At 50.5% G+C, this 13159-nt stretch overlaps 2 protein-coding genes across 2 annotated transcripts in view; one reads left to right on the forward strand and one right to left on the reverse strand.

Moving 5' to 3' along the window:
- The window catches only part of LOC144509483 (uncharacterized), a 27296-nt gene extending 19849 nt beyond the window's left edge, over window positions 1-7447 (reverse strand). Inside the window, exons 1-2 of the mRNA XM_078238389.1 lie at window positions 7426-7447; window positions 2903-3154 (exon numbers count right to left, since the gene is read on the reverse strand). Coding sequence (XP_078094515.1) covers window positions 2903-3154; window positions 7426-7447 — 274 coding nt within the window. The remainder of the gene's footprint in view (window positions 1-2902; window positions 3155-7425) is intronic.
- The window catches only part of zbed4l1 (zinc finger BED-type containing 4-like 1), a 25074-nt gene continuing 14723 nt past the window's right edge, over window positions 2809-13159 (forward strand). Inside the window, exons 1-2 of the mRNA XM_078237257.1 lie at window positions 2809-2871; window positions 12296-12476. The gene's annotated coding sequence lies outside the window, so the exon portion shown is untranslated. The remainder of the gene's footprint in view (window positions 2872-12295; window positions 12477-13159) is intronic.

The raw sequence follows: 13159 nt of genomic DNA on the forward strand, positions 1-13159 counted from the left end.
GGCAGCAGAGAGAACATAAAATATTTTTATATACTGGGTTTCAAGGAAGCATAAAAACAATGGAATGAAGCTGATCAGGAAAAAAAAATGAATTAAGAGATCATAGAAACCCTACAGTGCAGAAGGAGGCCATTCGGCCCATCGAGTCTGCACCGACCACAATCCCACCCCACATATTTACCCGCTAATCCCTCTAACCTACGCATCCCAGGACTCTAAGGGGCAATTTTTAACCTGGCCAATCAACCTAACCCGCACATCTTTGGACTGTGGGAGGAAACTGGAGCACCCGGAGGAAACCCACGCAGACACGAGGAGAATGTGCAAACTCCACACAGACAGTGACCCAAGCCGGGAATCGAACCCGGGACCCTGGAGCTGTGAAGCAGCAGTGCTAACCACTGTGCTACCGTGCCGCCCTCCCAAGGTGTGTATGGAATGGCCATGTAAGAGTTCCTGGTGTGGTTCTCTGTGCTAGGAAAAGAACTGTGAAGAAGCAAAGAGAGGCACGGTAGCACAGTGGTTAGCACTGCTGCCTCACAGCGCCAGGGAACCGGGTTCGATTCCCGGCTTGGGTCACTGTCTGCGTGGAGTTCGCACATTCTCCCCCGTGTCTGCGTGGGTTTCCTCCGGATGCTCCGGTTTCCTCCCACAGTCCGAAAGACAGTGCAGGTTAGGTGGGCTGACCGTGCTAAATTGCCCCTTAGTGTCAGGGGGATTAGCAGTGTTTACGGGGATAGGGCCTGAGTGGGTTTGTTGTTGGTGCAGGCTCGATGGGCCGAATGGCCTCCTGCTGCACTGGAGGGATTCTATGATTCCCAGCCCATCCAAAAGTGTCTGCTTTTCGGATTGTTTTCAAGTTTCTTGAACTTCAATGGCAGAGTGGGAGTGGGTGAGAAGACCTCTGACCTGCTTTCATAATGTGGAGAAGCCGGTGTTGGACTGGGGTGGGCACAGTAAGTAGTCTCACAGCACCAGGTTAAAGTCCAACAGGTTTATTTGGTAGCACGAGCTTTCGGAGCGCTGCTCCTTCATCAGTTGAGAGTCGTACTCCCTGTATGACTCACACCTGATGAAGGGGCAGCGCTTTGAAAGCTCGTGCTACCAAATAAACTGGTTGGACTTTAATCTGGTGCTGTGAGACCTCTTACCATACTTTCCATAGAGCAACAGTGGGTTTGCCTTGTGGTAATATTCCTGGATTTTATAGTGAAATGAGCAGAAGGTGGCAACAGTGGAATAAGAGTCGTGGCGGGGGGAGGGGCAGGGGTGAGATTGTGACCCTTGAAGGTGAGATCCTGCTGTGCAATGTGGAGGAGCTTCAGTAACTACCACTCCCTCTCTGTAGGGTGCTTAGAGGTGGTGGGGCGGGGGAGCATCCTCTTGTTTCTAGGGGAATGACAGTGGAGGGGGAGGAGGTGGCTGAGGGGAAAGGGTGGGGGAGACGAAGGAGGGGGTGTGTCAGCGGGAGGGGATGAGTTGGGGGAGAGGATGGGAGAGAAGGTGACTAAGTGGTGCAGAAGGGGTTGGAGCAGGGAATGGGTAGGAGGTGGGGGCATGAAGGGAGGGGGTAGATTAGGAAAAGGGTGGGAGGGAGGTTTTGGGGGAGTGGGTGGGACTGAGGTACATGGAGGGGTAGAGTGGGGGAGGAGGTGGAGAAAGGGAGTTAAAGTATATTTATTAGTGTCACATGTAGGCTTACACGACACTGCAATGAAGTTACTGTGAAAATCCCCCAGTCGCCACAATCCGGTGCCTGTTTGGGTACACTGAGGGAGAATTTATCACGGCCAATGCACCCTAACCAGCACGTCTTTCGGACTGTGGGAGGAAAGTGGAGCACTCGGAGGAAACCCACGCAGACACGGGGAGAACGTGCAAACTCCACACAGACAGTGACCCAAGCCGGGAATTGAAACCGGATCCCTGACGCTGTGAGGGAGCAGTGCTAACCACTGTGCCGCCCATGGGGCAGGGAGGGGTTATGGAAATGGTGTGTAGAAGGGGGTAGGGGAAGGTGTAAGGGGAACAGATGGAGTCGGGGGTGGGGGGAAGGTGGGAGAAGGGGTATGGAGAGTGTGTGTGGGAGGGGGTGGGTTAAGGGGAGGGGGAAGGGGCTGGGAGAAGGGGCGGGGGTATGGAGAGGGAGTGGGGAAGGGGAGGAGATGGGGCAAGGGGATGTGGAGAAGGGTGTGGGGGTGGGGTATGGAGGGGTGGTGGGTACGGGGGGAGGGAGATGGGGTAAGGAGGTGGGGGAGTGCGAGGGATAAGGGGAGGAGATGGGGCAGGAGGTGGGGGAAGGGGAGGGAGTGGGGGAGGGGGTATGGAGGGGGTGAGTATGGGGGAGGGGTAGGTATGGGGGCAAAGAGGTGGGGGAGTGGGAGGGGTAAGGGGGGGAGATGGGGGAAGGGGATGTAGGGAAGGGAGTGGGGGAGGGGGCAGGGAGGTGGGTGAGGGGGGGTTAGGGGGGTGTAGGAGAGTTTGGGGAAAGGGTGGTTGGGGGCCAGACCCTCCCACAAGTGAGATCCTCTCCTCCAATCGGCTCCTGCCGCTTGGCCCCTCCCCCTCCTTCGCCCCCCCCCCTCCCCGGGCTGGGCCAATCACCTGCGGCCCGTGGCAGCCTAGCGCGCGGCAGCGCCGCTGATTGGTGGAGCGGGACCGCCAATCACCGCCAGGGAGGGGGGGGCGGGGCCAGGTGGCAGCTCCGCGCCCGCCATTGGCCGGGAGGCGACGTCCATTAGGCGGCGGGCGGCCAATCGGAGCGGCGCAGGGGCGGAGCCGGGGTCGGAGTGGAAAATAATCGCGATTAGAGGCGGAATGGAGAGAGAGTGAGCGGAGCGTCGCGCCGGGGGCCGCCTCCCGACTGCTCAGGTAAACCGGCCGCTCACACCCACACCGATACCCGTATCGATACCGATACTGGCCACCGATACCCCATGAGAACCCCGGTTCCGTTCCCGATTATCGCCGATTTTTTCACAGCCCGCGGGACGGCGGAGGGAACCGATTAATCGGCACCGCGGGACTAATCGATTCGGGAATCGATACCTCCCCGCCGTTTCGGGCCGATTTTTTCCTTCGCCGGAACGATCGGCGCACCAATCGCCCGGTGGGAGAAATCGATTTATTTCGATTATCCGCTCGATATCGGTTTCTGGGGCGGGGTTGGGGTTTAAAATGGATCTCAGGAGCAAAACTCGGCAATATCAGTGTTTTCCGGCGTGAAGAGAAGCCGCGAGTAATCGATACAACCGATTATCCAGAATTATTAATAATCGATTTATTAATTTATTTACTAATATCGAATTATTATAATATAATCAATTTAATATAATCGATTTAATCAATATAATCGAATTGATAATATTGCTTTAATCGATTTATTAATATAATCGGTTTAATATCGAATTTATTAATAATATAATTGATTTATTAATATCGATTTTATTGATATTGGTTTAATAATCGATTTATTAATAAAATAATCGATTTAATATCAAATTTTTAATATTGACTTTTAAATATAATTACTAATATCAGTTAATATAATCGGTTTTAATATAATCAATTTTATTAATATAATCGATCTAATAATCGATTTTATTAATAGTAATTGATTTAATAACAATTGAATTGAATAATAATTGATTTTAAGATATTCAATTTTAATAATATATTCAATTTAATAATTTGCTTTAATTACATAATCAATTTAATAATGTAATTGATTTAATTTATTATAATACGATCAATTTAATGATGATATAATTGATCATTCTGGGGGAGGGTGTGAGTCAATGGGAATCAGGATTCAGTTTGTCCGCTTCCCCTCCCTCTCCCTGGTTGGTGCTGAGAGGGAGGGATGTTTAAAATAATAAATGAAAATAAAATAGTCAAACTTGCCTCATATTGGAAATCATTTAACAACAACAACTCTATTTCTGGAAGTGGCCAAGGTTGGCGACCATCAGTTTGTCAAGGATCTGGTTAATTGCCGCATATTTGGAACCTAAAAGATTCAGGCAGGAATTGAACCCGCGAACCCCTGCCTCGCTTCCGTTATTATTGACCCTCGTATATCGCATCCAAGGAAAGATCCGCTAAGGAAATCCGGCATGTCCGCTATGACTCTCTCCAATTTTTACAGATACACCATAGAAAGCATTCTTTCCAGATGTATCACAGCTTGGTATGGGCTCCTGCTCTGCCCAAGACCGCAAGAAACTACAAAGAGTCGTGAATGTAGCCCAATCCATCGCGCAAACCAGCCTCCCATCCATTGACTCTGTCTACACTTCCCACTGCCTCGGTAAAGCAGCCAGCATAATTAAGGACCCCAACGCACCCCGGACATTCTCTCTTCCACCTTCTTCCATCGGGAAAAAGATACAAAAGTCTGTGATCACGAACCATCCTCATTCGTGGAACAGGGGCTGGCCAGCATTTATTGCCCATCCCTAGTTGCCTGAGGGCAGTTGAGAGTCAACCACATTGCTGTGGCTCTGGAGTCACATGTAGGGCAGACCGAGTAAGGACGGCAGATTTCCTTCCCTGAAGGAGATTAGTGAACCAGGTGGGTTTTTCCGACAATCGACAATGGGTCATCAGTAGATTCTTAATTCCAGACTTTTTTTATTGAATTAAAATTTCACCATCTGCTGTGGCAGGATTTGAACCCGGGTACCCAGAACATTAGCTGGGTTGCTAGATTCATAGTCTAGCGATAAAACCACCAGGCCATCACCCAGCTTCTTCCCTGCCATCACCCAGCTTCTTCCCTGCTGCCATCAGACTTTTGAATGGACCGACCTTATATTAAGCTTACAGTTCCCTCCCCCCTAGCTATGACTGTTACAGTGCATTCTGCACCCTCTCCTTTCCTTCTACTCATGAACTCTATGAACGGTATGCTTTGTCTGTGCAGCGCGCAAGAAACAATACTTTTCACTGTATCCCACTACATGTGACAATAATAAACCAAATCAAAATTACTGAGAAGATGTTGGACGAAGTCACTACTGATGGTTAAGAGCAACACGCAAGCATCGGGTAAGTCGTTGCCCCAACAAAGGAAATGGGAAGAAAAATAATAAAGCCAGACCTTTTGACCTGTGTGGCCAAATTCCCCTCCAATTCGATTTTCAAGTTTGCTGACGACACCACCGTAGTGGGTCGGATCCCAAACAATGACGAGACAGAGTACAGGAATGAGATAGAGAATCTGGTGAACTGGTGCGGCAACAATAATCTCTCCCTCAATGTCAACAAAACGAAGGAGATTGTCATCGACTTCAGGAAGCGTAAAGGAGGACATGTCCTTATCTACATCAATGGGGACGAAATAGAAAGGGTCGAGAGCTTCAAGTTTTTAGGTGTCCAGATCACCAACAACCTGTCCTGGTCCCTCCTATGCCGACACTATTATTAAGAAAGCCCACCAACACCTCTACTTTCTCAGAAGACTAAGGAAATTTGGCATGTCAGCTACAACTCTCTCCAACTTTTACAGATGCACCATTGAAAGCATTCTTTCTGGGTGTATCACAGCTTGGTATGGCTCCTGCTCTGCCCAAGACCGCAAGAAACTGCAAAAAGTCGTGAATGTAGCCCAATCCATCACGCAAACCAGCCTCCCATCCATTGACTCTGTCTACACTTCCCGCTGCCTCGGCAAAACAGCTGGCATAATTAAGGACCCCACGCACCCCGGACATTCTCTCTTCCACCTACTTCCTTCGGGAAAAAGATACAAAAGTCTGAGGTCACGTACCAACCAACTCAAGAACAGCGTCTTCCCTGCTGCTGTCAGACTTTTGAATGGACCTACCTTGCATTAAGTTGATCTTTCTCTACACTGTAGCTATGACTGCAACACTACACTCTGCACTCTCTCCTTTCCTTCTCTATGAACGGTATGTTTTGTCTGTATAGCGCGCAAGAAACAATACTTTTCACTGTATGTTAATGCATGTGACAATAATAAATCAAATCAATTCAAATCCTTTCAGGATCAAAGTTAGGAAACACTTTGACACACGGAGGGTGGTTGAAGTTTGGAACCCTCTTCCCCGAACCGCAACTTATGTTCGGTCAATCTTTAATTTTAAACCGGAGATTCCTCGGTTAATCTTAGATATTGGAGGGCTAAATGAGCGTATGAAGTTGGATTGCAGGTCAGCCCTGAGCTTAGCGAATGGCAGAACAGACTCGATGGGCCAAATGGCCTGCTCTTGTGACACGAAGACCTCTTTCCTTCCTGAGCTACTTCCTGTTGGTTAGGTTTTGTCATTTTGCCCCACAACTGCGAGTTTTCTCCTTAGGGTCAACTGTCAAGCAGGTTGGAAGGCATTTGGACGTTATAGAAGGTCAAGGATAGGCCAGAATTAAGGAGAGATTGACAAAGATGTCTTGGGTTCAAGACAAAGTGCGTGTTAATGGTAGCATTAAGGACTAAAGAAGGCGCTAATAGTGGCATTAAGGTATTATAGCAGAATGTGTTAATAGGACAACAAAGGTCAGTGGTGAGAGAACTGGTGGCTCAGGTACCACTTTAGCAAGGACAGCCACAGGCAACCAATGTCCAGAACACCAGCGATGATCTTGGAGCCAGACTGAAAGTTCCTAGCCCTTGATGGTGATAGGCTTTGGGATAAGAGTGCCTCAACTGCCCCTGTGCCGCCTCCCTCCTCACTGAGCAAGGCTCCAGCACTCTTTTTTCAGGTGAGGCAGTGTTTCACTCGCAGGGCTGCACGGTGGCAGTGGTTAGCACTGCTGCCTCCCAGCGCCAGGGACCCGGGTTGGATTCCCGGCTTGGGTCACTGTCTGTGTGGAGTCTGCATGTTCCCCCCGTGTCTGCGTGGGTTTCCTCCGGCTTCCTCCTACAGTCTGAAAGACGTGCTGGTTAGGGTGCATTGACCCGAACAGGCGCCGGAGTGTGGCGACGGGGGGGAATTTCACAGTATCTTCATTGCAGTGTTAATGTAAACCTTACTTCTGACAAATAAACTTTCAAAACTTTAAACTATTCGATTTGGTTTATTGTATTCGCTGCCCCCTCTACACTGGGGAGACTAAACACAGGCTGGGTGACAGCTTTGCGGAACACCTTTGCTCAGTCTGCAAGTATGGCCTCCACTCTGCCTGCTGCCACTTTAACTCAGCATCCTGCTCTCTTGCCCACATGTCTGTCCTTGGCCTGCTGCAATGCTCCGGGGAAGCCCAGGCAAACTAAAGCAACAGCACCTCATCTTCTGATCACAGCCTTCTGGACTGAACATTGCGTTCAACAACTTGAGACTGTGAACTTTCTCCTCCTTTCTTGACCCCTTTTTGTGCCTTGTTTCCTTGGTTTGTTCCAATGCAAACACTCCCACCCTCCCCCACTGGGCCATCTGTCACTTGTTCTTCAGTTTTGCTTTCACTGACCTCTGTCCTCCAATGAACACATTCTGCTATCTTGTCTTTATCCCACTGTCAGCACCTTCTTTAGTCTTTAATGCTACCATTAACACCTCCATGGTCTTGACCCCAAGACATCTTTGTCAATCTCTCCTTAATTTTGACCTATCCTTGACCTTCTATTCTCTCGCCCCACCCCCAACCCTGCTCTCCAACTATATAAACTATCACATTTCTCTCTCTCTCTTCAGTTCTGAAGAAGTGTCATACAGACTCGAAGGGCCTGATTTTACCATTGCGTTGCGCCTATTTCCGGGTGCGGAAACTTGGTAAAGTCGGGCGTGAGGCGAGAAGCGTGATCCGCGCCCGCCTCCGCGCCGGTTCCCCCTTTACCAAGACCCGAAAATGGCTGCGATCGGGACCACGCCTGAAATGAGCATGATGGCCATTTAAATGTATTTGCATGGATTTAAATTGACTTAATGGGCTGCACGCCCAACCTTACCGGCACTTCCCCCTTTACCATCACGTTCGCCCATCTGGAATTAGCGTGAAACAGACATACTCCATAAAAGTCTGATTCGGGCGCTCCAGTTAGTGAGGAGGTAAGTGCCGAGCGTCCGGCGGCTCTCTGCTTGAGATCGATTGGGGGGAGGTGGGTCCGCTGCCACTCTGCCTGAGATCAGTGGGGGGGGGGGGGGAAGGGAGGTCCACTGCCACTCTGCCTGAGATCAGAGGGACGGAAGGGGGAGAGTGGATCACTCTGCCTGAGGTCGGGGGAAAGGGGGGAGGGGTCCGCGATTGGTCTGGATAGCGGGGTGGGGGGATAAGGGGGTCAGTAATGTTGTGGGGGTGGGGCAATGTCTGTGAGGGCCAGGAGGAGGCATTATCCAGCCCAGGAGCGAAGTGGTAGGGGAGCCGCATTCTATCATTTTTTTTTCACTGCGCATGCGCAGTGGGGGGCTCCGATCGGAGCTGCAGGGTTTTGGGCGCGTTAAGCCCCGCCCACAGGCTTCTGCAGCACGATTCGGAATCGCTGATATTTGTTCAGGCAAAGCCTGAGAACGGGTCTAAAAGTCGGATCTGAAGCACTCCCAGTTTATAGTCCGCCCAGCACTTAGAATCAAAATGATAAAATAGGGTTCAAAATGTTAACTCTGTTCCTCCGCAGAGCTGCTGGGTTTATCCAGCAATTTCTGTTTTGATTTCAGATTTCCAGCATCTGCAGTATTTTGTTTTTATATAGGCTTTGGGACAAATCTTGCTGCACTTGTTCCCAGTAGAATTTTAGTCTTTACATTTTGAATTCCATTATTTTGAGCAAATGCTGAGGAACAAAGTTGCCTATCGACATGTATTTGGAGATAGACCGTTAATTCCCCTGTTCCTCCATGTTGGTAGCCATTTTCTGCTTGTGAACTCCTAGGGGACTTTCGCGATGATAATGGTCCTGAATTGCCAGCCTGGCCTTCTGGCACTTCCCGGGCAGCCTGGCACTGCCCACTGGGCAGTGCTAAAGAGGGGGGGAGGGTAAAGAGGAGGGGGCGGGGCCTGAAGGGGAGGCAGCGCATGGTGAGATGCGCACACTGCAATCAGGGATTGCCAGGGTGGCAACTGACCGGGATCGGGGGGTTGGGGGGGGGGGGGGGGTGGGCGGTGGGGTGGGGGGTGGGGGAGGTGTGTAGGGGTGAGCAAGGGTGGTGAACAACTGGGGTGGGGGGGGGTGGTGATCGGTGGGGGAATGGGCTGAATGGGAGCATCCTCTATCAGTCAGCAGCCGGCTTCCTGGTGTGAATGGACTCCGTCCACTCCCCCTACTGGCGAGAATCACACTTTGCCTCAATTGTTTTCTCAAGGTGGCACAAGATGGCGTCTGAGAGCTTACTCAAAAAATGGGTGTGATTCTTTCCTGTTTTCACACTCGCTCGGCACTTAGAATTTTTTTGGTTTGATGCTTTCCTCCCACACTCTGCCCAGACTTTTCAATTTCCTTCCAATTCTACCAATATTCATGTGTGATAATTGAATTGGATCCATCCAGGTACAAGTGTTAACATCCTCCTCCCTCCTTTAGGAATCCTGCCCTAAGAGGGCATTGGCGACCATGGACTTTCATTGGATTGGTCCATAATGATGCTTGACTGCAGGGGTTTGCCATTACCTTCTGCAGTACGGCTGACCAGACCAGGGAACTCTCTCACTCTTCCTGCTTGCCACCAGGCGCATTGGAAGGATTTACAGACTGATAATTAATCTGCTTGGCCACATTCTAGATGCACTTTCTGCGGCCATCAAGTCCCAGATTGGGACCTGAATCTGTGACATTCTAACCCAGAGGCAGGGCCGCTACTCGGTGCACTACAAGGCCAAAGTGTAACATGAGCTTTTTCAAATCAACCTGAGATTGGGGGACTGAAGCCATGGCTTTTGGTCCCCATTCCAAACTCCGTTCCCCAGTTACCAATTCCACCCTTTCCCAGGCAACAGGCGCAGACTAATCCAGTCTGTTTGCATCTTTGATGATGTGGCGGTGCCGGCGTTGGACTGGGGTAAACACAGTAAGGAGTCTAACAACACCAGGTTAAAGTCCAACAGGTTTATTTGGTAGAAAACGCCACTAGCTTTCGGAGTGCTGCTCCTTTGTCAGGTGAGTGGGAACCCCGGGTCCCTGGCGCTGTGAGGCAGCAGTGTTAACCACTGTGCCACCGTGCACTGCATTATGTAGAAGGTAATGTTGATCGAGAGGCCCCCTCGCCAAGATGTTAACACAGAGTTGGGAATCTTACCACCGTTCACGCCGGCAGGATTTTTCCATCCCGCCGCGGTGAATGGATGTTTGGCTGGCCGCCAAACTCTCCGAGTTCACTGCAGTGGGAACGTAGTGTGAACGGTCAGTAAGATCACGCCCAGAGGCTAAAAGTACATCACCAGTGTGATCTTGCAGAGTTTGGAGGGGTGTTAGAACTCAACAGAGTTCATGGTGCATTATGTACCATGTAGATTCCAATTAACAGTCCCGTCCAGTAATGATGCATCAGTATCAAGCTTAGTGCAGAATATATCGTAGAATCCTACAGTGCAGAAGGAGGCCATTTGGCCCATCGAGTCTGCACCATAATCCCGCCCAGCCCACATCCCCATAACCCCAAGCATTTACCCCAGCTAGTCCCCCTGACACAGGAAATTTAGCTAACCCGCACATCAGGAGTGTGGGAGGAAACCGGAGCACCCGGAGGATACCCACGGGGGGAATGTGCAAACTCCACACAGTCACCCAAGCTGGGAATTGAACCCGGGTCCCTGGCGCTGTGAGGCAGCAGTGCTAACCACTATGCCACCGTGCCGCCCCATATGGCAAAGAGTGTTGCAGCCTCGTATGTTGCATGACATCTAAAATATGCAGAACTCGAGGTATGTTGAAGGCCGAATAATGGGAGTTGGAGTGCATTACGTACAGGGTTATGCAGAGCTGGGTGGAATGTGGTATGTATAAGGCTACAGAGCGATGGGGGATGGATAACGGTGAGCTGTGGGTGGATGCCACATAACGGTGCAGAGGTAGGAGTGTTTGAACAATAACATGTTGGATGGAGAGAATTGGAAGCTCTTCGGCAGAGAGGTGTAATGTGAGGTAGTGGGCTGGGAAGATCCATCTGTAAGGGAGAATTTCCCAAAATAAATATCTCTAATTCCAGAGGGGAGCATTGTATGGTGGGACATGGCCATCTAGTGGAAGGAGTAAGGAGCAGGTATTCTGGTCCAGAAGATTTGGGGACCCGCTCACTTCCATCAATGGAAAAGACCCCTGTCAGGTCTTCTGACGCAGCGGGTAAGGGACACTGCCTCTGAGCTAGAAGCTCGGGGTTTGAGTCCCACCCCAGGATTTGATGGCCAAGGAAGATGCGTTCATAACATGGCCAAACTGGTGGAGTGTCAACCTGCAGAATCTTTCCAATATATATCTTACCAGGCATGCGATGGAAAGAAAATTGGAGCGTCTACCGTCACTATCCATAGCTTTGGGGTTACAACGTGCTTGTAAAAGAGCATGTAGCCTCAACATATTGGAGAGTTGATGCAGGGGCCGGTTGGCTCATTTGGCTGGAAAGCCAGCGTAGATCAGATTGATACCAACAGCATGGGATTCTATCCTCTTTCTGGCACGGGGTGGATTTGGGAATCTTGTCTCCCTGCCCTACCTGTGGTGGAAGTCGTGGCGCTGTGGGTCAGAATTGCCCTAGGGTGGAGAAGTCAAGTAGAAGATTCCTCCAGTTGCTGTTGTCAACGTGGTGACTTCCAAGTCTCAGAACTCCCAACTTTCACTGCAACTCCGTGTAGATGCTGCCATGGTTTGAACTCTTTGCAGGCGTGTTCAGACAGGCTGTAGGACAGAGCATGTTCTGTGGTACAATGGCGTAGACAGGGTGGATAGTCAGTGGCTTTTTCCCCAGAGTGGAAGTGCCAATTACACAGGTTCAAGGTGGGAGGGGGGAAGGTTTAAGGGAGATGTGCGGGGGAAGCTTTTCACGCAGAGAGTGGTGGGTGCCTGGAACGTGCTGCCAGAGGAGGTGGTGGAAACAGGCACATTAGCAACATTTAAGAGGCATCTGGATGGGTACATGAATAGGGAGGGAATAGAGGGATACGGACCGAGTAAGGGAAGAGGTTTGTTTTTTAGTTTAGTTAGGGCATCATGATCGGCATGGGCTTGGAGGGCCGAAGGGCCTGTTCCTGTGCTGTACTGTTTTTTGTTTCCCTCCCCCTCATTCCACTCGTACTATACATCCTTGTTTGTGTTCTTGCACTGACCCCACCGCTCAGTCCCTGCACTGTGCAACCTTTGAGTCACTGGCCGGTGTGGCGGAGAGTTCTTTCACGTTGTTCTCTTGTGTTTCAGCTGGCGGATTGAGGCTCGGGGTGGGGGGAGATGCAGGTCGCCGAAGAGGCCTGTGCCCAACTCGAGGACGAGCTACTCTGTAAGTCAGCGCAGCGATCCGCTTCAATCAGCCTGCGGGGCAGAATGAACCGTCACAGCACCAACACGGACTGACCGCGGAACCTGCCTTGTTTGTCCCGCAGCACAGGGACGATTGATATCTTTTTTTTAAGTTAAGAGTGCAGCCTCAGTCATCCTTCCTGGCACTGTGGCACAGTGGTTCGCGCTGCTGCCTCACAGCGCCAGGGACCCGGGTTCGATTCCCAGCTTGGGTCACTGCCTGTGTGGAGTCTGTGTGGGTTTCTTCCGGGTGCTCCAGTTTCCTCCCACAGTCCGAAAGACGTGCTGGTTAGGGTGCATTGGCCATGCTGAATTCTCCCTCAGTGTACCCGAACAGGCGCCGGAGTGTGGCGACTAGGAGATTTTCACAGTAACTTTGTTGCAGTGTTAATGTAAGCCTACTCGTGACAATAATAAATAAACTTTTTTTCACCATAGAGCCATAGAGGTTTACAGCATGGAAACACGCCCTTCGGCCCAACTCGTCGTGCTGCCCCTTTTTTAATACATCTAAGCTAGTTCCAATTGCCCGCTTTTGGCCCGAATCCCTCTATACCAATTTTACCCATGTAACTGTCTAAACGCTTTTTAAAAGACAAAATTGTACCCGCCTCTACCACTACCTCTGGCAGCTCGTTCCAGACACTCACCACCCTCTATGTGAAACAGTTGCCCCTCTGGACCCTTTTGTATCTCTCCCCTCTCACCTTAAACCCATGCCCTCTAGTTTTAGACTCCCCTACCTTTGGGGAAAGATATTGACTA

This window comes from Mustelus asterias, chromosome 21 (genome assembly GCF_964213995.1).
Source record: "Mustelus asterias chromosome 21, sMusAst1.hap1.1, whole genome shotgun sequence".
Taxonomy (NCBI): Eukaryota; Metazoa; Chordata; class Chondrichthyes; order Carcharhiniformes; family Triakidae; genus Mustelus; species Mustelus asterias.